At 40.4% G+C, this 25,777-nt stretch overlaps 2 protein-coding genes across 3 annotated transcripts in view; both read right to left on the bottom strand.

The window, feature by feature from the left end:
* Window positions 1-10,064: 10,064 nt before the first annotated feature.
* The window catches only part of TMLHE (trimethyllysine hydroxylase, epsilon), a 129,449-nt gene continuing 113,736 nt past the window's right edge, over window positions 10,065-25,777 (bottom strand). For both annotated transcript variants that reach the window (XM_032398725.1, XM_032398726.1), the window contains 2 exons: window positions 15,996-16,134; window positions 10,065-15,318 (listed from right to left, as the gene is read on the bottom strand). In XM_032398725.1, the coding sequence (XP_032254616.1) occupies window positions 15,187-15,318; window positions 15,996-16,134 (271 nt within the window). In that variant the 3' untranslated portion in view covers window positions 10,065-15,186. The remainder of the gene's footprint in view (window positions 15,319-15,995; window positions 16,135-25,777) is intronic.
* On the bottom strand, window positions 18,048-19,219 carry LOC116628411 (ATP synthase subunit gamma, mitochondrial-like). The gene is given in 2 exon segments (XM_032398738.1): window positions 18,048-18,573; window positions 18,575-19,219. Coding segments are annotated over 2 exon segments (894 nt in total). The 5' UTR covers window positions 19,124-19,219; the 3' UTR covers window positions 18,048-18,228.

Below are 25,777 nucleotides of genomic sequence, written 5' to 3'. Positions count from 1 at the left end.
TCCGACGGGCCTAGCTCTGCGCTGCGCTGCGGTGCGGTGCGCCAGCTGGCCCAACTTCTCCAACCAGCCGGTCGTCGGGCCCCTGAGCCGCCGTCTCCTAGCGACCACGGACCGACCCCTTTCATTGGTCCGGGGACACGCTTCGTAACACGTAGATCCGGTGAGGTCACTGCTTTCCCATCGGCCCCTGCTGGGAGCCTGGGCCCGCCAAGAAACGGCGCCGGCAGGAGCCTGCTCACCCTGCCCCCCTGCAACCTCTCTTGGAGGGAATGCTCACTTTTCCGCCCCACGGGGACGTTGTACAGAAAAAAAACAAAACAAAACAGACGTGGCGGGTCCGGTGGTACCGAGCAGACACTCGAGGTGTCGGGCGACCAACACGACTCTCTAGTTCCAAAACGTGCGCACCACCCCAAGAAGAGACCCCTGCACCTGTCAGGCAGTCACTCCCCCCACGGCACCTCCGTCCCTCCCCACCCCACCCCCCCGCCCCCCGTAGCCCCCAGGCCACCACTCATCTGCTTCCGGCCCACAGAGGTTTGCCTCTTCGGGAGACTCACCTAGAGATGGGATCGTAAGACCAATAGGTGGCTTTTGGGGTCGCGCTGCTTTCACTCAGCACCCACGTTTCCATGAGGGTTCCTCCACGTGGTAGCCTGAATCAGCACTTCGTGTCTTTCGACGGCCGAATAATATCCCACGGCCGTGGATAGACCACGTGTCGTGCATCCCGTCCGTCAGTGGACGGGCCTTGCGGTGCTTTCCACCTTGGGGCAGATGGGAAGGAAGAGCGCTGCGGGGGACGTTCCCGGAGTGCAGGCTTCTGTCGGAGCGCCTGTTCCCCACGCCTTCGGGTATAGAGCTAGGAGTGGGATTGCGGGGTCCTTCCTATGGTCATTCTATGTGTAACTTCCTGAGGAGCTGCCCAACGGATTCCCACGGCAGCGGTACCACTTTCCAATCCCAGCAGCACTGTGCGAGGGTCCCAGTTCTGCCACACCCTCGCCCAAACTTGTCATTTTCCACTTGTTTTGTTTCTCTTGTGCCTGGAAGAGCCATCCTACTGGGTGTGAAGTGCTATCTCATGGTGACTTTTTCTTAGAGAGGGAGACGGGGGGGAGGAGCAGAGGGAGGGGGGAGAGAGAGAGAGACAGAGAGAGAATCTTAAGCAGGCTCCATGCCCGGTGCAGAGCCCACCGTGGAGCCTGACGTGGGGCTGGATCTCACAACCCTCAGATCATGCATGACCTGAGCCGAGGTCCAGAGTCCAAACGTTCAACCGACTGAGCCACCCAGGCGCCCCTGCTGGTGCTTTTGATCTGCACGTCCCTAACGGCTAACGATGTTGAGCAGCTTTTCATGTGCCTCTTGGCCATTTGTACATGAGCGTCGGAGGAATGGCTGCTCAAGTCCTTTGCCCGTTGTTTAACTGCCTTGTTCGCCTTGTCTGCTCAAGTCCTTTGCCCATTGTTTAACCGGGTTGTTCACCTCTTTGTTGTTGAGGTCTAAGCATTCTTGATGCATTCTGAAAAATACGCCCTTGTCACATACATGATTTGCAAATGCTTCTCCCATCCTGGGGAGGGGAGGTTGGCCTTTCACTTTCTACACAGGTCCTCCTTCTTTTGTGGCTATGCTTTTGTTACCATTTTTAAGGAACTGTTGCGTAACAGAGTCTCTAGGGAGAGTCCTTTGATGCACAAATGTTTTTGGTTTGGATGGGGTACAGTTTTGTTTCTCTCCTCCTCCTCCATTCCTCCTTCTTCCTCTTCTCCTCCTCCCTTTCTTGTAGCTGTGCTTTTGCTGCCATATTTAAGGAACCATTGCATAATCAAATCCACCAGGATTTACATCTATGGTTTATTCCAAGGGTTTCATAGTTTCCTTGCTTACATTTAGGTTTGTGATCCAGTTTTGGAGTTCATTTGCAGACACGGTTTCAGACTGGACTCCACATTCTTTCTTTTGTCTGTGGATATTCAGTTTTCCCAGCACCATTCCTTGAAGAGATTGCTCATTCCTACATTGAATGGCCTGACCACCCTTGTTCAATATCAGCTATTCATAAATCTGTGAATTTATTTCTCACTCTAAATTCCAAAACATTGACCTACATGTCTACCGTTATGCCACCATTATGCCGTTTTCGGGATTGCTTGGAAATTGGGAAGTGTGGGTCCTCCAACTTTGTTCTTCTTTTTCCAGATTGTTTTGGCTGTCTGTGTCCCTTGCAGTTCCATATGCATTTAGGATTGGCTTTAACATTTCTGCAAAACAAGTCACTGAGATTTTGATAGGGGTTGTATTGAATCTCTATATTGCCTTGGGGACTATGGCCATCTTAACAATATTAAATGTTCAATTTACTGAAATAGGATGACTTTCCATTTATTTAGGTCCTCTTTAATTTCTTTCAGCAATGTTCTCCTTTCAGCAAATACAACTCTTGCACATCTTTTGTTAAATTTATTCCTCATTGTTTTATTCTTTTTGATGATACTGTAAAAGAAATTCTTTTCTATTTTTGGGTAAATTTTTATTTAAATTCCAGTTAGTTAACATACAATGTAACATTAGTTTCAGGTATAGAATTTAGTGATTCAACACCTACATACAACAGCTGGTGCTCATCACAAGTGCCCTCCTTAATTCCCATCACCTATTTAACCCATCCCTCCACCCACTTCCCCTCTGGTAACCATCAGTTTGTTCTTTATAGTTAAGAGTCTGTTTCTTGGGTTTTCTCTCTTTTTTCCACTCTATGTTCATTTGTTTTGCATCTTAAATTCCACATATGAGTGAAATCATATGGTATTTCTTTTTCTCTGACTGACTCATTTCACTTAGCATAATACTCTCTAGCTCCATCCAGTGTCATTGCAAATGGTAAGATTTTATTCTTTTTTATGGCTTAGTAATATTCTATTGTATTTATATACACCATATCTCCTTAATCCATTCATCTATACATGGACATTTGGGCACTTTCCATAATTTGGCTATTGTAAATAATGTTGCTGTAAATATTGGGGTGCATGTATTCCTTCAAGTTAGTCTTTTTGTATTCTTGGGGTAAATACCTAGTAGTGCAATTGCTGGATCATAGGGTAGTTCTATTTGTAAATTTTGAGGACACTCCATACTGTTTTCCAGAGTGGCTGCACCAGTTTGCATTCCCATCAACAGTACAAGAGGTTTCCCCTTTCTCCACATCCTCACCAATATCTGATGTTCCCTGTGTTGTTAATTTTAGCTATTCTGACAGGTGTGAAGTGATATCTCATTATAGTTTTGATTTGTATTTCCCTTATGATGAGTGATGCTGAGCATCTTTTCATGTGTTTGTTAGCCATCTGTATGTCTTCTTTGGAGAAATGTCTATTCATGTCTTCTGTCCATTTCTTAACTGGATTATTTGTTTTTGGGTGTTGAGTTATATAAGATCTTTATATATTTTTGGATATTAACCCTTTATAGGCTATATCATTTGCAAATCTCTCCTCCCATTCTGTAGGTTGCCTCTTAGTTTTGTTAATTGTTTCCTTCTCTGTGCAGAAGCTTTTTATTTTGATTAGTCACAATAATTTATTTTTGCTTTTATTTCCCTTGCCTCAGGGGACATATCTGGGAAAAAGTTGCTATGGCTGATGTCAGAAAGTTTACTGCCTGTGCTTTCTTCTAGGATTTTTATGGTTTCAGGTCTCACATTTAGGTCTTTCATCCACTTTGAATTTTTTTTTGTGTATGGTGTAAGAAAGTGGTCCAGTTTCATTGTTTTGCACGTTGTTGTCCAGTTTTCCCAACACCATTTGTTGAAGAGATTATCTTTTCCCCATTGGATATTTTTTCCTGCTTTGTCAAAGATTAATTGACCATATAGTTGTGGGTTTATTTCTGGCTTTTCTATTCAGTTCCATTGATCTATTTGTCTATTTTTGTGCCAGCAGTACAGCTATGTAATTTTTTTTTTTAAGATTTTATCTATTTATTTGACAGAGAGAGACACAGTGAGAGAGGGAACACAAGGAGGGGGAGTGGGAGAGGGAGAAGCAGGCTTCCTGCCGAGCAGTGATCCCGATGCGGGGCTCGATCCCAGGACCCTGGGATCAAGACCTGAGCTGAAGGCGTATGCCCAACGACTGAGCCACTCAGGCGCCCCTACAGCTATGTAATTTAACTTGAAGTCTGGAATTGTGATGCCTCCAGCTTTTCTTTTCTTTTAAAAGGTTGAATTGGCTATTCAGGCTCTTTTGTGGTTCCATACAGATTTTAGTATTGTTTGTTCTAGCTCTGTGAAAAATGCTGTTGGTATTTTGATAGGGATTGCATTAAATGTGTAGATTGCTTTGGGTAATATATTTTTTATTTTAACAATATCTGTTCTTCCAATCCATGAGCATGGAATGTTTTTCCATTTCTTTGTGTCATCTTCAATTTTTTAATGTTTTACAGTTTTCAGAGTACAGATCTCTTACCTCTTTGGTTAGGTTTTTTCCTAGGCATCTTATGGTTTTTGGTACAATTATAAATGGGATTGATTCCTTGATTTCTCTTTCTGCTGCTTCATTATTGGTGTATAGAAATGCAACAGATTTATGTTGATTTTGTATCTTGTGACTTTACTGAATTTGCATACCAGTTCTAGCAATTTTTGGGTTGAGTATTTCAGGTTTTCTATATAGAGTATCATGTCCTCTGAAAAGAGTGGAAGTTTGACTTATTCCTTGCCAATTTGGATGCCTTTTATTTCTTTTTGTTGTCTGATTGCTGTGGCTAGGTTTTTCAGTACTATGTTAAATAACAATGGTGAGAGTGGACATCCCTGTCTCGTTCCTGACCATAGAGGAAAAGCTGTTTTTCCCACTGACGATGATATTTGCTGTGGTTGTTTCATATATGGCCTCTATTATGAGGAGGCATGTTCCTTTTAAACCTACTTAGTTGAGGGTTTTTATCATGAATGGATGTTGTACTTTGTCAAATGCTTTTTCTGCATCTATTGAAAGGATCATATGGTTCTTATCCTTTCTTTTTTTCATGTGGTATATCACACTGATTGGTGAATATTGAACTATTTTTGTAGCCCAGGAATAAATGCCACTTGATCGTGGTGAATGATTCTTTTAATGCATTTAATGCACTCCATTTTTTTAGTATTTTATTGAGAGGTTTTGCATCATGTTCATCTGGGATATTGATCGATATTTCTCTTTTTTAGCAGAGTCTTATCTAGTTTTGGTGTCAGGGTAATGCTGGCCTCATAGAATGAATTTGGAGGTTTCTCTTCCATTTCTATTTTTTGGAATAGTTGGAGAAGAATAGGTATTAACTCCTCTTTGGTAGAATTCCCCTGTGTAGCCATCTGGTCCTGGACTTTTCTTTGGGATATTTCTTATTACTGATTCAATTTCTTTGGTGGTTATGAGTCTGTTCAAGTTTTTCTATTTCTTCCTGTTTCAGTTTTGCTAGTTAATATGTTTCTAGGAATTTATCCATTTCTTCCAAATTGTCCAATTTGTTGGCATGTAATTTTTCATAATACTCTCATAATTGTTTATATTCTTGTGGTTTTGGGTTACTTTTTCTCATCTCTCATTTGTGATTTTATTTATTTGGGTCCTTTCTCTTTTCTTTTTGATAATTCTGGCTAGGGGATTATCAATTTTATTAATTTTTTCAAAGAGCCAGCTCCTGGCTTCATTGATTTTTTCTATTGCTTTTTTAGTTTCTGTATCATTTATTTCTGCTCTAATCTTTATTATTTCCCATCTACTGGCTTTAGGCTTGGTTTGTTGTTCTTTTTCTAGCTCCTTTAGGTATATGGTTAGGTTGTTTATCTCAAAAATTTCTTGCTTCTTAAGGTAGGCCTGTATTGCTATATACTTCCCTCCAAGGACCACTTTTGCTGCATCCCAAAGATTTTGGCTGTTGTGTTTTCATTATCATTTATTTCCATGTATTTTTATATTTCTTCTTTTATTTTCTGGTTGACCTATTCATTTCTTAGTAGCATATTGTTTAACCTGCATGAATTTGTGGTTTTATCCAAATTTTTTCTTGTGGGTGACTTCAAATTTCATAGTGTTGTGGTCAGAAAATATGCTTGGTATGATCTCAGGTCTTTTTGTATTCATTGATGCCTGATTTATGACCCAGTATGTGATCTATTCTGAAGAATGTCCCATGTGCACTTGAAAAGAATACATATTCTGCTGCTTTAGGATGGAATGTTCCTAATATATCTGTTAAGTTCATCTGGTCCAGTGTGTCATTCAAAGCTATTTTTTCCTTATTGATTTTCTGCTTAGATGATCTGTCCATTGCTGTAAGTGGGATGTTAAAGCCCCCTATTATTGTTGTATTATTATCAGTGTGTTCCTTTAGGTTTGTTATTGTTTTATATATTTGGGTGCTTCCAAATTGGGTGTATAAATATTTACAATTGTTAGATCTTCTTGTTGGATTGTCCCCTTTATTATGATATAGTGCCCTTCTTTGTCTCTTGTTATAGTCTTTGGTTTAAAGTGCAGTTTGTCTGATATAAGTACTGCCACTCTGGCTTTCTTTTGATCTCCATTTGCATGATAAATATTTCTCCACCCCCCTCACTTTCAATCTGCAGATGTCTCTCAGTCTAAAATGACTCTCTTGTTGGCAGCATATAGATGGGTCTTGTTTTTTTTAATCCATTCTGACACCCTATGTCTTTTGATTGTAGCATTTAGTCCATAGGTCTTCTAGGGGAGGGTCTCAAGGCAAACTTGACCAAGAAGGGCAGTAGCAGCAGAGCACAGGGGTGTGGGACCTGGTGTAAGCAGGTTAGGATATGAGGTTATCATATTTTGATAGATATGTATTTAGTGCCATTTTATTACTTGTTTTGTCATTGTTTCTGGAGATTTTCTCTGATCCTTTCTTGTCTTTGTCACTTTTGGTCTCTCTCCTTTCCACTCAACGAGTCCCCTATATATTTCTTGCAGGACTGGTTTAGTGGTCACAAACTCCTTTAGTTTTTGTTTGTCTGGGAAACTCTTAATTTCTCCTTCTATTCTGAATGATAGCCTTCCTGGATAGGGCTTCCTGGCTGCAGATTTTTCCCACTCAGTACGTTGAATATACATGCCACTCCCTCTTGGCTTGCCAAGTTTCTGTTGAGAAATCCCCAGCTAGCCTTATGGGTTTTCCCTTATAAGTGAAGTACATCTTTTGTCTTACTGCTTTTCGATTTTTTTCTTTTATCACTAGATTTTCCAAATTTAACTATAATATGCCTTGGTATTGGTCTGCTTTTGTTGATTTTGATCAGAATTCTCTGTGCTTCATGGATCTGGATGTCTGTTTCCTTCCCCAGATCAGGGAAATTTTCAGCTATTATTTCCTCAAATAAATGTTCTGTCCCTTTTTCTTTCCTTCTTGTGGATCTCCTATAATATGCGTTATTGTTTGATGGAATCACTGAGTTCCCTAATTCTACTCTTGTGTTCCATAATTCTTCTTTTTTCAGCTTCATTATTTTCCATTATTTTATCTTCCATATCACTTACTCATTCTTCTGCTTCTTCCATCCTTGTGTTCATTGCATCAAGTGTATTTCAAATCTTAGTTATTGCATTTTTCATTTCTGATTGTTTTTTAACTCTTTTATCTCTGTTGAAAGGGTCTGCCTGAAGTCTTCTATTCTTTTCTTAAGCCCAGCAAGTATTCTTATGATTGTTGCTTTAAATTCTCCATCAAGCATGTTACTTATCTTTGTTTCACTTAGATCTCTGGTGTGACCTTATCTTGTTTTTTCACTTGGGATGAATTCCTCTGTCCTGGGATTTTTTTTTCCTAAGTCTCTGTCTTCTTCTCTGTGTTAGATAAGCCTGTTATGTTTCCTGCTCCTGAGAGTAATGGTTTTATGAGGAAAAGGTCATATAGTGCCCAGGGCCTGGCACCTCAGGGAATGTCTCTGGTGTGTGCTGCATGCACTCTGCTGTGTTTTGGCTGCTCTATACTTAAGGCCAGGTGTCTGCAGAGTTTCCCTTTGCCTGCAGTGGTCAGTGTTTGGACCCTGACCAGAATGTGGTGAGTTTTAACTAGGTATGCTCTGGTCTGCTTGTTAAATGAGACCTGATACCACTTCCACTAGAACTGAAGCCTTGCAGAACTCTCCGGTAAGGAGACATGGTGTGGGTGGGAGTTTCTGCTGGTCTTTTGGGGAAGGGGCCACCGGGCTGGGACTGAGGCAAACTTGACCAAGAAGGGCAGTAGCAGCAGAGCACAGGGGTGTGGGACCTGGTGTAAGCAGGTTAGGCAGCCAGTGTTGGCACTGTGCTGTTTACTAAAGGTGGTTCTGTGTTTATGCTGAGGGGTGAGGGAAGGCAATGGCACCAGCCAGCTTTGTCCCCAGAAAGGGGTCCCTGTACCCACTGCTCTCAGGGATGCACTCCAAGAAGAGTGAATAATCCCCACCACCACCCACCATGTGAACCAGGTGTTTTTCAGATTGCTGTTTCCATACTGTCTGCCTCTGGGTTGTTTGCCTGCCTTTTCTCCAGAAACATCACTTTGCCCTTTAGGCTCTAGCCCAGCCTAGCCTGCTGACTTTTAAATCTCCAGGCTTTGGGGACATGGTGTGGGCAGGGGCCTGCACTGGTCTTCTAGGGGAGGGTCTCACCATGCTGGGACTGAGCAGGTTTGACTGAGAAGGGTAGTTGTGCCAGAATGTAGGGGTGTGGGACCTGGAGCAAGCAGGCTAGGCAACCAGTGCTGGGGCCAAGCTGCCCTCTGCAGGTGGCTCTGCGTTTATGCTGAGGGGTGGGGGAGGGAAATGGCACCAGCTGGCTCCTTTGTCCCCAGAAATGTGTCTCAATGAATGCTACCTCTCAGGGACAAGGGACACTCTCCAAGAAGAGCAAATATTCCCCCCACCCCACCGTGTGCCCCAGGCATTCCTCAGATTGCTATTTCAATGCCATCTGCCCCTGGGTTGTTTGCCTGCCTTCTCTCCAGGAGCAGGGTAGTGCCCTCAAGGTTCTATCCCAGCCAAGCCCACCAACCTTTAAAACTCAAGTCTTTAAACCCTGCTGGTTGGAAGAACTCACAAAAATCAGCCCCTCTACTTTTCCTAGCCAATGGCTTTGGGGGAAGTGTTCTGCTTGTGTGCTCCTCTCCCTCTTGCCTTTCTCCACAACCACAGCTCCCTTTCCTTTGCAGCTCCTGTGATCTATTTCTCCTCCAAATCACATCTCCACACTCTCTTTCTTTGATGTAGTGTTTTCTCTCCTTTTAATTGTGGAGTTTATTCTCTCAGTCTTCAGGTTAATTTCTGGGGCATTTAGAATGATTTGATATCTAGTTGTGTTTGAGGGATGAGAGAAGCCTAAGGTCCTCTTGCTATGCTGCCATCTTAGCTCTCTCCTGCATTTCTTTTTTTTTTTTTTTTTTAAAGATTTTATTTATTTATTTGAGAGAGAGAATGAGAGACAGAGAGCATGAGAGGGAGGAGGGTCAGAGGGAGAAGCAGACTCCCTGCCGAGCAGGGAGCCCGATGCGGGACTCGATCCCGGGACTCCAGGATCATGACCTGAGCCGAAGGCAGTCGCTTAACCAACTGAGCCACCCAGGCGCCCTCTCCTGCATTTCTAATATAAATATCCTCAGCTGGATGGGTCTCCTCCTCCTCCTGTCTACCTCACAATAGCATACAATGAGCCTCACCATAGAGTATTTCAGCTGGGTTCTTTTTGGGGATCCTTTATTGTCAGTATCCTTAGATATTTTTCTGAGTTGGTCAAATGGCTCACAGAAGAACCTTTCAGCTGTGAGAATTTTAGAGTCTGAGGTGGAGAAGGATGGGGATTTACAGCTTTCAGGATGCATATCTCTAATTATCTCTTCTGTTTTTAAGATGAGATTCCAGCCCTTGGCTCCCAGTCCAGAGTCCTCTGCATTTCAGGGACTAACACTCCAGACTTCTGTCAGGGCAGGGAAGGGCCAGATCCTCAGTTTAGTCAGGTATCAAATGCAGGAGGGGGTTTGGAAATTCTTAAACAATTTTTAAACAAACCTCATTATTTTGGTGCCCACTACCCACCTCCACTTCCAGAGTTACATATTTCAGCCTTTGAAGATTTTTGTGGGGTGGGGTGGAAAAGGGGGTAATAAATGAGGTTGGTTTTTGGCTTCTCCCACTAAGGGTTTCAGATTCTTTGTGACCTTTCTGGGTCTGCTAAGTCAATTACTATTCATCCATCTGCTTTTCAGCATTCAAAATTTAGTTGTTGCCTCCTTTCCTGCCCTTCCAATCATTTAAAGTATCATTTTATAGTAGTTTCACTGGGGTTTTGGGACATGGTGAAGTTACATGTGTAAGTATGTGTTCTACCTTAACTATACATCATGGCAGGCATAGGTATCTGCCTACTTGCCTCATTCATCCTATCACCTTTGTTATCAAGCCACTCTCCCTAAAACACTCCAGACTCCATGTCTCATCAAGCTCTCTGATCCATCCTCTGACCTCTCTCTCTGATCCATTCGCCCTTTCAGCTCTCAGCTCCTGCACCACCTACTCAAACCAACTTCCTATCTATAAACCCTCAGGTTGTGCTTGAATGCTCTGCTAATATGTGTACATTTCATGACCTGTCTACTCTCCCTTACCCCTAGCATTTCCACATATTTTTCCAAGTCTGACTCTCATTGCTTTTCTCCTTCCCTCTAAGTAGAATGCTGATTTCTATCAAACACACAGACTCGCCTTGTTCCCTCTTATTTGCTCAAATAACATTGATGACAAAAAATAAACCACTACTGAGTATTTATTGTGTGCTGCTCACTGTGGTACACACTTTATGCACAAGACCTCATTTCATTCTTCATCACAGCTTTAGCAGGTAGATGACATTTATAAGCCTTATTTTGCAGATGAAGAAACAGAGGCTCAAGGAACGAAAGTGACTTCTCCAAATTCACCAGGCTAGTCAGAGGCAAAGATGAAATTCAAGCCCAGTTTGGTCCAAGTCCATGCTCTTTCTATAACACTACATTGACTCAGTCAAGGCATCAGAGAGGGATCTAGAAAGCAGAAGGTAAGAGGATACTGAGTACCTGAATTGGAGGGAGTGGCCCATCATTAATGGGACAAAAGATAGACCATAGAGAAAGGTGGGGCTAGGAGAGAAAAACCTTCACTGACTTCATAGGTTCACATAGCATTGACCCTGTGATCTTTACTTATGCACAGGATAAATTACCATACTTATCTACCCATAAAAAGTAGGTTAGAACACCACTATGAAACTATATGATACACACCAACATGGCTTAAGATGATTTTCACAATTGTAAAAGATGCCTGATGATTTTTTCCAGAAAGGAAGCTTGGATTCCATTAATCAAGCTAAGACTTCATACTCTGAGTGGTCCAAAAGTACTCTTAGCAAGATGGAGGACAAAAGCCAGGCCCGCTGCTTAAAGCCAAGGAGTAGGATAAACTACCCACAAACCCACCAACCCCTGAATGTAGATCTGACAACAACAGAAAAGAACAAAAAAAGAACTACAACCATATCTGCCAGGGTCTTTGGCTGTGGTGAGTTGTAGGCCTAAGGAGGCAAGGACACTGACATGGCCTGACTTCACAACTAAGCCACCAGCTGGCTGTGTGAGTGGATCTCCAATATGCCCAAGAGCTTCCTGGGGCAGTGATATGAATATGTCCTATAAAATGGTTTTGATCCTAACAACTGACATATTTTGCAAGAGTGTGGAAAGAAGGAAAAATGCTGAATGGATTGATTTCTTTCTATCATCAAGTTTCTACCTTTGGAACAAGTAAAATTAGAGAATGTGAAAAACACTTTGTTTTTTAAAAAAGTAGGGGGTTTGGTGGATATTTATAAACTGTTTGCAAAACATGTAGCTATTCTCATGGTTCTCTTAAGATTTTATTGGAAGGAACTTAAGAGTACAGATGATGATTACTATCTATGAATGGTCAGCTAGACTGTAAATATTGTTGGAATAAGGACAAGGGGGAAGGCATTAACATTTATTTTGGAATATGGCATATTAATTAAAAGCACTGTCTCTGTGGTCAGATTTTCTGAAATTCTAATCCAAACTCTGACACTTATTTAGCCATGTGACCTTGGCTAAACCATTTAATCTCTCATTACCTCTATTTCTTCATTTATAAAACAGGGGTAGGGTTGCTGTGGGGATTAAAAGCAGTTATAACAGTGTCTGGCATATGGAAAGCACCATGAAAGTTAGCTATTGTTATTGGTTATCATTATGTGCTGCAAACATCTTATTTAATAATCACAAATTTGCTAGAAAAACCTGTGGGGTAGGTATTTTCCTTATTTTGCTCATATGAGAAAACTTAAGCTATGAGGTCAAACAAAATTACAGAGTGACAGAACCTTTAGATGTTGCCCTGTCCAAGGCCTCCATTTTAAAATGAAGAAGAAACTCTAGCTCAAAATAGGGCCTAGAGCTTAGCAACAAGGCTCTTCCCTTCAGTGGTTCTCAAACTTTGGCAGGCACCATAATCCCCTGGAGGGCTTGCTAAAACACAAACTTCTGGCTTCCACCCCCACAGTTTCTGATTTAGTAGGTCCGGTGTGGGGCCTGAGAATTTTCATTTCTAACAAGTGCTCAAATGATGCTGCGGTTGCCGGTCTACTTTGGGAACCTGCACAACACACCACAGTTCATACATCTTTTTTCCTTTTCATCATAGACTACACAGGTTGTGATTCACAAGCACTTGGACAGAAATGAGAACTGCTGATGAACACTAAAGAAAAAGACATTGCTAGCAGGAAGAAGGTAGGGAGACCAATAGTCCTGGTTTATGTGGGACTTCCCCAGTTTTAACACTAAGTTCTGCAGCCCAGGAAACCCCTCAGTCCTGAACACACTTGAATGGTTTGTCACTCTAGATGAAGGTAGACAAAATTCAGTGCTGGTTAACTGCCAAACACAAAAGGACATCTTATAGAGAACATGGTAATATCTGGTAAATTTGTTTGAAAAGGATTCATTATTTTATTCTTATTCCAACAAATTTGTATTATGAAAAGACTATGTTAGGTGTTGTGCTCCTGACCCTACTGATCCCATCCCACCTTAGCAAAAGGTAAAAGTAACTCCACAACACTGAGCTTGGTAGACATAGACCCATGCTTACATATTCAGGGACACCAGAAAGAGATGTAAAAAAAGAAACATTTTACAAAGAAAGTTTTCAATGCACCATGATCAGCACTCAAATAATTCCCTTCCCTCTTTCTTCCTCTGAAGGGAGTACATTATAGAAAAGTATGGATTGAAAATTTAGGAAAGCGAGGGTGAAATAATTAATGAATCAAGGTCCCAGGAGAAACAGAAGGTAAAGGAAGTCCTTCAGTGAGGGAGAAGATTGATCTGTATCCTTATCTCTCCAGGACCCTGAATATGTCCATTGCTTATTATAAATCAATGCTGACCACAGTTAAAATGTAATTTTCAAGGCTAAGTTAAGCAAAATTTCAAAAAGGATAAATATCCTGAGGAAGACTAATGGTGACAATTTTAGGAGTACCTAACAATAGGGAGAATAGATTGCATGTTAAAATGTTACTTCTGTTCTGATTGCTAATGGGTATGTTCTTTAAGACCTAGGCTTAATTATCAATCCTTTGACCCAAGGACAACCAATTTCATGAAGACCCCTAAAGATTCCTAAATAGTACAAATAAAATGCAGAAATATTTTGAGAACATATTTTAGAGCACTGGATGAGTCAATAAGATAATGCATAAACTACTAAACGTGAACTAGGGACTCTTTGTGAACATCAGATTAGACTCTATTCTCTGTCAGAGTACTGAGTTTGTTTTGTGACTTCTATCCCCACTAATGATCCCCTTTTTTTCCTCTTCTGCACATCCTCGCCTGGATTCTCTTTCATCATTCTACAGTGGTCAATGCAGTTATTGTACAGCTTCACTTTCAATGAAAGCTAGGGGAAAATAACCCTCATACCCATCTCTCTGTCTCTCCATCCATATATAAAGGGAGTCACTAAAAAATAAAAGAAACAAGGTATTATACTTAACCCAGGCAAATCTTAGCAATTAACATGTATAATATTTTAAGAAAAGAAAAAAAAAAGATCAGCAGAAATGGAGGAAACAGATTGCATCCTAAATTCCATCAAAAGCAAAAATGCAAGGTTGGATAGTAATTTCCAGTTCTTTGGAGCCACATCATCTGTCATGATGAGTTCACTGAACAGTCTTACAGACTAACCCTCTGTACTCTCTTGTGGTGTATGTGTATATATATGAATTATCATATGGAACCTCAGAAGTCTCTAAAAACTTTCTGCAATTATCCCTCACACAATTATTGAACTGATGGATTTGTTCCACAGGAGCTATTGTGGCTTCCTAGTTTAATTCTTCAAGAGATGTCTTGGATGGAGATAACCCTTCTTGTAAGATAAAACAATGTTTATATTCAGTTACTACCTTATCACTGAGCTTGTGCTGTCAAGCAATTTCTACAATATCTGTAGTTTTAGGACACTGTAGATACAAATCTATGGTTTCAGCTAAACTCTTTAATCCACAGGTCTATGTAAAAGACTGTCTTAAGGTATCCTCCAGCCCACTGGTTCTTAAAGAGTGGTCTGAAAACACCTGGAGGGATTCTTGAGCCCCTTTCAGTGGGCCTGTGGGTTAAATAATATTTTTTATAATGACACTAAGATATTTACCTTTTTCATTCTTATTATCTCATAAATGTACAGAGGGCTTTTCCAAAGGCTATATGGCATGTGATGATGCCATCTCTCTGATACTGAGGGATGTGTGATTTTGTGTTCTTGAATTTTAAACATTTCTCGGTTTTAATATCTATTACAGTTAGTATCAATAGATATAACCCACATCCAAGAACACTTTGGGGTCCTCAATGACTTTTAAGAGTGTTAAGGTGTCCTAAGACCAAACATTTTGCAAACTCCTGCTTTACAAAGACTTTGTTCCTAAAATGCATTTCTTTCTAACTGATCTAGTTGCAACTTCTGTTTTGTGTGATGAGATAAAGAGACAATTTGAAGTAGGTTTTGACACAATATTATTTTGCTGATATGAAATTCTGGTAGCCAGGGTGCCAGGTGTGTTCATAATCTTAATGCTGTCAATTTTAAGCCTGAAGCCCCAAGAGACGAGCAGTGTTTAATACATCATCCCTTGTTAAATAGCAGCCACAGAGTTGGCGGTAGCCAGTAAACGATTCCCTGCCATGTAGGACACGCCAGTTGTCTATAAATAGGACCTGTGAATGGGAAAAAAGAGAAAAAAACACCATCAGAACAAAAGCAGACCAAAGAATTCTAAATCAGAAGAGACCACTTAAAAGCTTTAGGTTGTTCTCTAGTTAAAATTCAATGAGGTATCTTTCTTTTTGAGATTAAACAAACATTTGGAAATTAGGATGTGCATAGCCCTGTAGTAGGCTGGGTGGAAGTTACAAAAGCAACAGTAGGTAATTAGGCCCTGTACTTGAGAAGCTTATGTTTCTTGAGTAATTATTCTCTTATCAAAGCAAATCAGATAACTGGCTTCATTTTCTTTTGTTTAATTTTTAATATATACTTTCTCAAAAAGTTAAACTATTTCATTATGTTTTATGCTAAGCTGAAGACATTACTCAGAGAATAGATCAAGAGCAAAAAAAAAAAAAAAAAAGAAATCATATAGCTGGAAGGACACTTAGGGATTATCTAGTTCAACCCCCTCATTATACATATAGAGCCACTGAGTCACTGATGCCTACATATGGTGTGGGACCTGCTTCCAGGTCATTCAGTGAGTGGCAGGACCAGAGCCAATACCCAGGGTTCTTTTCATTTTTACCTTTGCAAGACTGTGACTCACATATTAAAGAAGTACCCATTATTCATTGCTTCAGTATAACAAGCTTACTTGACATCTTTAGAACTTGGCACCCACCCTGCCAGGCTTTAGTTTGACCCAAAACTCATTCTCAGGTCTCCTCAACTCTACTGTCAGAGTCCGGTGTGCTGTATACCAACGATGGACAACATCATAAGGTACAGTATTGATGACAGCTCTGTCATAGTTGTTGTATCTAAGATGAAATCATGAGAAGAAAAGATATCCTCAAACACATGTTAAAGACACCTATTGCTTATTGAGCAATTTTATTTAAGGCTTTGTCTATATTCATTACTTGTCCTAGAGATAAGGTGAGAATAAGTCAATGCTCTCTTGGGAATATAGGATTGCAGAGAGGAGCCCTGCTGCCTGTTGACCATATTTTTTTTTTCCTTTGGAGAATCTGGAGGTAGGAGATAGAAGTAAGTTCTAGCTGGTTTCTTCCATCTTAGGATATGATGTTTTATCTAAAGTACATTCTCTTGGCCAAATTTTACAGAAGCACTGGGGAAAGATCTGAGCTTTCTATTCACTAAGCTGAGGTGGGCAAGAGAGGTTATACTAACAAGGCTTTCTTTTTAGCAGAATGACTTAGAACTTCTCAGGTGTTTCTCTTTGTGGGGAAAAGCCAAGCTATAGACCTACTGGACAGATTACTCAGTGATCTTCACTCATTCATTCAACTCTAACATTTACATGAGCAGCTGCTATGTGCTAGGTGGTGTCAGGTGTTAAAGATACAGTGATGAACATAGCAGACACGATCCCAGCCTTTGGGATCTATTTACATTCTATTAAGAAAGACAAATGATGGACAAGTAATAAATACATATCTAGTTACAGATGTTATAAAGAAAAAATAATGTACTGTGATAAAAAGTGACTGGGTAGTCTATTTCAGATGGAGTATGTTGAGTGAGGACTTTTTTGAAGAAGTGACATTTGAGCTGTTACTTATATGATAAGAAACCAACAATGTGACAAGCTGAGAGGAGTGTTCCAGGCAAAGGGAAGAGCAAGAACAAAGCATTAGGATGGAAAGGAGTTTTATTATGTTTGCAGAACAGCAAGAAGGCCATGTGGTTGGAGCTGCGTAAGCAAGGGGGATAATGGTAAGGAATAATGTGGAGGAGGTAGCTATGGGCCAGATCATGTATAGCCTTATAGGCCATGGTAAGGATTTTGGGTTTTATTCTGAGTACTATGGGAAGTCACTGAAAAGCCTTTGCTAAAGGCTTTCTTTTTTTCTTAAAGGATTTCTTTTTTACTTAAGGTAAATTAATCTTTTACTGAAGTATAGTATGTATATGGAAAAGTACACAAATCTTAAGCTTGATGTATTTTCATGATGTGAACACATCCATATCACTAGCATCCAGGCCAATAAATAGATCATTACGCACACCCCAGAACACTCTCTTGTACCCCTTTTCCATCTTGTCTTTCCCCTAACCCAAGGATAACTACCATCATGACTTCTGTCACCAAAGATTAGTTTTGCTTGTACTCTTTTGTGTCTGGATTCTTTCATTTAATATTATATTTAGGAGATTCATCATTGTTGTTATATAGTAGTAGATCATTTATCCTTCATGCTGTATAGAATTTTATTGCGTGACTCTACCACAATTTATTCATCCATTCTACTGTTGATAGATATTTGAGTAGTTTCTAGTTTGGGACTAATACAAATAATGCTGGTGGTTCTGGTCCATGATGGCAACATAGAAATCTCCCAAACTCACCTCCCCCCATGCACATACCAAATCTACAGCTACACCTGGGACAATTCCCTCTGAAAGAAATCCAGAAACTAGCTGAGTGACTCCTACACATTGGGTAAATAAGAAAAAAAACCCACATCAAAATGGGTAGAAAATGCTGAAACACAATTTTATCATAAACCCATCCCTGGTGCAGCAACCAGAAGGAAGTTCACAACTCCAAGCTTCTCCTTGAGGAGTGAAGAGTTTGGACTCAACATTTAGTGCCCAAACTTTTAAGATGTCTGCATGAGGGATGGGCCCCCGAAACACCTAGCTTTGAAAGACAATGAGGCTTGCATCCATGAGACCCACCAGGTTATAGAACACAAAGAAACAGTTCTTTTTTTTTCTTTTGGTAAGTTGTTTATTGTAAGATAATTTATAAACATCTTGCTGTCTTTAGTAGTTTAAACAATGGACCAACAATTTCTTCTGACAAGGACAGCAGTAAGCTAAAAATAAAATCAGCTGGCTGAATTTTCCTTCTTTATCTCTTGTCTGAGGATGAAACTTGGTTTTCATTAATCCAGAGCTGCTGCACTGGAAATGACTTCAATCAACTCTTTCGTGATGACAGCCTGGCGGGTGCGATTGAATGTCAAGGTCAGTTTGTCAATCATCTCGGAAGCGTTCTTGCTAGCGTTGTCCATGGCCATCATCCTGGCACTTTGCTCACTCATGGTGGATTCCTTTAGAGAATAGTAGATGATGTTGGCCAAATTGTATTCTTGGTAATTCTGCAGCACGTCAGCATCAATATCATCATAGATACTCAGGCTCTCAGCACTTGCAATGGTTTCAAGGGAAAAGATGGGCTTTTCTTCTGTCTTGTAGGAGATGACAGACCTGAACTGATTAAAGATGATTAGACCCTTCATCAAATTCATGTCCAGAATTTAGTAGTTCAAGGGCAATGACGGACGCATCCCCAAAAGTAGGTTTTCTTCCCACTTCTTTGAAGGACACCAGAAACTGGTCAGAGTGAGTCCTATGAAGTGTACCCCTGATTTTATCACCAATTCCAACAAGAATGACTTCTTTCCCAGCTGCTGTGAGCGTGGCCACCTCACTTTTCATCTGTTTAGCAACCGAGGAATGAATAGCACCACAGAGCCCTCGATCTGAGGATACACCAATAAGGAGGTGTTTCTTCTTGTGTTCAGGCACCTTAATATCAGCTTTTTCATACAGAGCCAAAGATCCTATCCCATATACTCGAGCTGGTTTCAGCTCCCTCTCAGCTCGGGCATATTTTGCTGCCACTACCATTTTCATAGACTTGGTAATTTTCTGGATGTTTTTGATTGATTTTAGTCGCCTGGTAATATCTTTTAAATTTGCCGTATTTCGAACTTGGATCCATTGCGGCTGCACGGCGCAGGCCGAGAGCCCAGCGACGCCTGCCCAAGAGAACATGGTGGTACCAGCCCGGCTCGAAACAGTTCTTAATGGGCTTATGAAGACTCACTGTGGAAAACTCAGGTCTAGTACAGAGACAGCAGACAGAAACACCCATATCCTAGTCTTTCTCTATAAAAAGCCTATTTGCATACATTAAAAGCTGCTTCTTGAAGGTCAGGCTTCTATTTTGGCACACATCTAGGGACAGACTGCAATCCTCCCCAGAGATGAAGAAAGCCAGTGGGCACCATCTGCACATTCTCCCTCTGGCCCACTCAGGTCATTGGTGTATTCCTGGAATGAGCTTGTATACATGCCTACCACTCTGGCTTTTGTGGCTGCTGTCCAGGGGATACACCCCTTGATCACCTGGCTCTGGCAGCCAGTGGGGCTTTAGTTCCAGATTCCATAGGACAGTAACAAACAAAGAAATGCTTCTTAATTGGCTATCTACCCAAGGCTCAGTGCAAAGGGAGCACACAGAAATGCCCAGCTCCCAGTCTTTCCTGGAAAGAAGTCTGCCTGCATACTTTAAAAGCTGTTAACCAAGGGTCTGGCTTCCAATCAGCCTCCATCTAGGTGCTGACTAAGATCCTCCCCTTTGGGAGACTGACAGGTCTTGACACACCTTCAACTACTGGAAGTCGCTACAACCACAGAAAGTGGCTTAGAAAAATCACAAAGGTTTGAGCGACAGCCAAGAGCTAAGGCTGAGCTGAATGATAAGGTTCATCTCTTACACAAGACCACTCTATCAAGACTGGGAGAGGTGGCTGTTGTATCTAATATGCAGAAACCAACACAGAGGGAAAGAAAAATGAAGAAACAGAAGAATATGTTCTAAACAAAACAACAAGATAAAACTCCAGAAATAGACCCTAATAAAATGGAGATAAGTGATTTATCTGATAAAGAGTTTAAAATAATGGTCAAAAGATGCTTACCAAGGTCAGGAGACCAATGCATGACAAAGTGAGAATTTCAACAATGAGATAGAAAATATTAAAAAGTACCAAACAGAAATCAAAGCTGAAAAAGACAGTAACTAAGTTGAAAAAGTCAATAGAGCAGACTAGATAAAGTGGAAGAAAATATCAGCAAACTCAAAGACAGAAAGGAAGAATTCATTCAAGCAGAGAAGCAGAAAGAAAAAATAATGAAAAAGAGTGAAGATAACTTAAGAGAATTATAAGACTCCATCAAGCAGACTAATATTATAGGGGTCCCAGGAGAAGAGAGAGAGAAAGGGGTCAGAAAGCTTATTTGAAAAAATAACAGAAAACCACCCTAACTTAGAGAAAGAGACAGCTACATCCAGGGAGCCCATGGGATCTCCAAAAGAGGACTCCAAAGAGACCTACACTGAGACACAATATAATTAAACTCTCAAAAGTTAAAGAAAAGGAGATTATTATTTTATTTATTTTATTTTAATTTAATTTTATGTTAGTCACCATACAATACATTATTAGTTTTTAATGTAGTGATCCACGATTCACTGTTTTCGTATAACACCCAGTGCTCCATGCAGTACATGTCCTCCTTAATACTCATCACCGGGCTAATCCATCCCCCCACCCCCCCTCCCCTCTAGAACCCTCAGTTTGTTTCTCAGAGTCCATAGTCTCTCATGGTTCGTCTCCCCCTCCGATTTCCCCCCCTTCATTTTTCCCTTCCTTCTCCTAATGTCCTCCATGCTATTCCTTATGTTCCACAAATAAGTGAAAACATATGATAATTGACTTTCTCTGCTTGACTTATTTCACTTAGCATAATCTCCTCTAGTCTCATCCATGTTGATGTAAAAGTTGGGTATTCATCCTTTCTGATGGCTGAGTAATATTCCATTGTATATATGGACCACATCTTCTTTATCCATTCATCTGTTGAAGGGCATCTCGGCTCTTTCCACAGTTTGGCTATTGTGGACATTGCTGCTATGAACATTGGGGTGCATGTGGCCCTTCTTTTTACTACATCTGTGTCTTTGGGGTAAATACCCAGGAGTGCAATTGCTGGGTCATAGGTAGCTCTATTTTTAACTTTTTGAGGAACCTCTGCACTGTTTTCCAAAGTGGCTGTACCCAACTTGCATTCCCACCAACAGTGTAAGAGGGTTCCGCTTTCTCCACATCCTCACCAACACCTGTTGCTTCCTGGTTGACTGGTATGAAGTGATATCTCATTGGGGTTTTGAATTGTATTTCCCTGATGAGTGATGTTGAGCATCTTTTTATGTCTCTGTTGGTCATCTATATATCTTCTTTGGAAAAATGTCTATTCCTGTCTTCTGCCCATTTTTTTAAACCAGATTATTTGTTTCTTGACACCCTATGCCTTTTGATTGGAGTGCTTAGTCCATTTACATTCAAAGTAATTATTGATAGCTATGTGTTTATTGCCATTTTATTACTTGTTTTGTCATTGTTTCTGGAGAATTTCTCTGATCCTTTCTTTGTCATTTTTGGTCTCTCCTTTCCACTCAAAGAATCCCCTTTAATATTTCTTGCAGTGCTGGTTTAGTGGTCACTAACTCCTTTAGTTTTTGTTTGTCTGGGAAACTATCTCTCCTTCTATTCTGAATGATAGCCTTGCTAGAGAGAGTATTCTTGGCTACAGATTTTTCCCATTCAGCACATTGACTATATCATGCCACTCCTTTCTGGCTTGCCAAGTTTCTGGAGAGGTCTACAGCTAACCTTATGGGTCTTCCCTTGTAAATTAAGGACTTCTTTTGTCTTGCTGCTTTTTAAAAATTTTTCTTTATCACTAGATTTTCCAAATTTAACTACAATATGCCTTGGTGTTGGCCTGCTTTTGTTGGTTTTAATGGGAGTTCTCTGTGCCCCCTGGATCTGGATGTGTGTTTCCTTCCCCAGATTAGGGAAATTTTAAGCTATTATTTCTGAAATAAATTTCCTTCCCCTTTTTCTTTCTCTTCTTCTGGGACTCCTATAATATGAATGTTATGATGGAGTCACTGAGTTCTCTAAGTCTTTTCTCATGTTGCATAATTCTTCTTTCTCTCTTTTGTCCAGCTTCATTATTTTCCATCATTTTTTCTTCTATGTCACTAATTCATTCCTTTGCTTCTTCCAGCCTGTTGTTCATTGCATCAAGCCTGTTTCCAGTCTCATTTATTGCATTCTTCATCTCTGATTGATTTTTTAAAAATTCTTTTATGTCTGTGGTAAGGGTCTCACTGACTTCTTCTAGTCTTTTCTCAAGCCCAGTGAGTATCCTTATGATTGTTGCTTAAATTCTCCATCAGACATGTTACTTTTATCTGTTTCACTTAGATCTCTGGCTGTGGTCTTATCTTGTTCTTTCATTTGAGATAAATCCCTCCAGCTTGGCATTTTGTCTAAGTCTCTGCCTTCTTCTCTGTGTTAGAAAAGCCAGTTATGTCTCCTGCTCTTGAAAGTATGAAGAAGAGGTCATGTACTTTCCAGGCCCTGGAGCTTCAGGGATTGTTTCTGGTGTGTGTAGTGTGTGCTCTGCTGTTGTGTTTTGGCTGCTCTATCCTTCAAGCCAGTCATGCACAGAGGCTCTCCTTGCCTGCAGTGGGCAGTGTTTGGTCCCTGGCCTGAATGTGGTGAGTTTTAACTATGTCTGCTCTGGTCTGCTTGTTAAATGAAACCTGACACCAACTCCACCAGAACTGAGGCCCTGCAGAACTCTCTGTTTGGGAGATGTGGTGTGGGCAGAGATTTTTGTTTTGTCTCCTGGGGGAGGGGCTGTGATGCTGGGACTGAGACAAGCTTGACTGAGAAGTGCAGTCCTGCCAGAGTGCAGGGGTGTGGGGCTTGGTGTATGCAAGTTAGGCAGCCAGTGTTAGTGCTGCACTGGCTCCTGCCAATGGTTCTGTGTTTATGCTGAGGGATGGGGTTGGGCAATGGTGCCAGCCAGCTCCTTTGTTCCCAGAAAGGCATCTCCCTGAATGCTGCCTCTCAGGGATGGGCTCTGAGAAGAGCAAATAATCTCCCACCTGTGTGTCCCAGGCACTCTGCAAATGGCTGTTGCCATGCTATCTGCCCCAGGTTGTCTGCTTGCCTTTTCTCCAGGAGCAGGGCTGTGCCCTCTGGGCTCTATTGTAGTCAAGCCTGCTGAATTTTAAAACTCCAGTCTTTCAGCCTCACTGGTTGCAAGAATTCATGAAAATAAGCCCCTCTCATTTTCCAAACCAATGGCTTTTGGGGAAATGTTCTCCTTGTGCCTTCCCGTGTGCTCTCTCTCACCTTTCTCCACAACCTTAGCTCCCTCTCTTCCACAGCACCTGTAATCCATTTCTTCCCTAAACCACGTCTCCACAATTCCTACCTTCTTCAATGTGGTCTCTTCTCTCCCTTTAGTTGTGTAGTTTGTTCTGTCAATCTTCAGGTCAATTCATGGGGATTTAGGATGATTTGATATTTAGTTGTGTTTGTGGGATGAGACAAGGCTAGGGTCCTCCTAGTCTGCTGCCATCTTTTCCTTCTCCCCAGATCTGTTCTTCTTAAGACTGCTTTGGCTATTTGGGTCTTTTGTGTTTCCATACAAATTTTAGGATTGCTTCTTGTATTTCTGTGAACAATACCATTGGAATTTTGATAGGGATTGCACTGAATCTGGCTAATATGGAAATTTTATGGAAATTTTAACTATTCATTCTTCCAATCCATAAGAATGGAATATATTTCCACTTATTAGTGTTTTCTTCTATTTCTTTCATCAACGCTTTATAGTTTTCAGTGTATAAATCTTTTACTTCCTTGGTTAAATTTACTTCTAAGAATTTTATTGTTTTTGATACAATTTTAAGTGGGGTTGTTTCCTTAATTTCTCTTCCTGATAATTCATTGTTAGTGTATATAAATGTAACCAAATTTTTTATATTGCTCTTGAACCATGCAACTTGAATTTGTTTATTAGTTCTAACAGTTTTTTTGGTGGATTCTTTAGGGGTTTCCATATATTAAATCTTGTCACCCATAAACAGCTGATTGACTTGCAGATATTGAACCATCCTTGGATCATTGGGATAAATTCCACTTGATCATGGTGTATGAATCTACTAAAATATTGTTGAATTTAATTTGCTAATATTTTGTTGATCATTTTTGGATCTATGTTCATAGGGATACTGACCTGTAATTTTCTTTCTTCTTTCTTTCTTTCTTTTTTTGTGATGTCCTTGTTTATTCTTTGTGTCAGGGTAATGTTGGCCTCAGAAAATGAGTTTGGGAGCATTCCCTCTTCAATTTCTTGGAAGAGTTTGAAAAGGATAAATATTAAAATCTTCTTTGAAAGTTTGGTAGAATTAACCAGTGAAGCTGTCTGGTCCTGGACATTTGTTTATTGGAGTGTCACTCATTCATTGTTTAATTCCAGTATGGTTAACATACAGTGCTATATTAGTTTCAGGTGTACAACACAGTGATTCAACAATTCCATACATTACCCAGTGCTCATCTTGACAAGTGCACTCCTTACTCCCCATCCCCTATTTCATCCATCCTGCCACCAATATCTGCTCTAATAACCAAGTTTGTCCTCTATAGTTAAGAGTCTTTTTCTTGGTTTGTCTCTTTCTTTTGCTTGTTTACTTTGTTTCTTAAATTCCACATATGAGTGAAATCATGGCATTTGTCTTTCTCTGACTTATTTTGCTTAGCATTATATTCTCTAGTTCCATCCATGTTGTTGTAAAACGCAAGATTTCATTCTTTTTGTGGCTGAATCATATTCCACTGTATATATATACCACATCTTCTTTATCCATTCATCTATCAATGGATACTTGGGTTGCTTCCATAATCTGGCTATTGTGAATAATGTTGCAATAAACACTGGGATGCATGCATTCCTTTGAATTAGTGGGTTTTTTTTGGGGGGAGAGTAAATACCCAGTAGTACAGTTGCTGGATTATAGGGTAGTTCTATTTTTTATTTTTTGAGGAAACTCCATACTGTTTTCCACAGTGGCTGTAGCAGTTTGCATTCCCACCAATGGTGCAAGAGTGTTCCTTTTTCTCTACATCCTCACCAACACTTATTGTTTCTAGTGTTTTTGATTTTAGCCATTCTGACTCGTGTGAGGTGGGATACCTCATTGTAGTTTTGATTTGCATTTCCCTGATGATGAGTGATGTTGAGCATCTTTTCATGTATGCTGCCCATCTGTATGTCTTCTTTGGAAAAATGTCTGTCCATTTAAAAATTGGATTATTTGTTTTTTGGGTGTTGATTTGTATAAGTTGTTTATATATTTTGGATACCAAACCTTATTGCATATGTCATTTGCAATATCTTCTCCCATTCTGTAGGTTACCTTTTAGTTTTGTTGTTTCTTTTGCTGTGCAGAAGCTGTTCATTTTGATGTAGTCCCAACAGTTTTTTTTTCTTTTAATTGCCTTGCCCCAGGAGACATACCTAGAGAAATTTTGCAATGGCCAATGTCAGAGATATTACTGCCTGTGCTCTCTTCTAGGATTTTTATGGTTTCAGGTTTCACATTTAGGTCTTTAATCCATTTTGAGTTTATTTTTGTGTACGGTGAAAGAAAGTGGCCCAGTTTCATTTTTTTGCATGTTGCTGTCCAGTTTTCCTAATACTATTTGTTGAAGAGATTGTCTTTTTCCCATTGGATATTCTTTCCTGCTTTGTCAAAGATTAATTGACTATATAATT

The sequence above is a fragment of the Phoca vitulina genome, unplaced genomic scaffold, assembly GCF_004348235.1.
Source record: "Phoca vitulina isolate PV1807 unplaced genomic scaffold, GSC_HSeal_1.0 scaffold119, whole genome shotgun sequence".
Taxonomy (NCBI): Eukaryota; Metazoa; Chordata; class Mammalia; order Carnivora; family Phocidae; genus Phoca; species Phoca vitulina.
The sequence above is the reverse complement of the archived record's forward strand: the minus strand, read 5'-3'. Positions and strand labels throughout refer to the sequence as shown.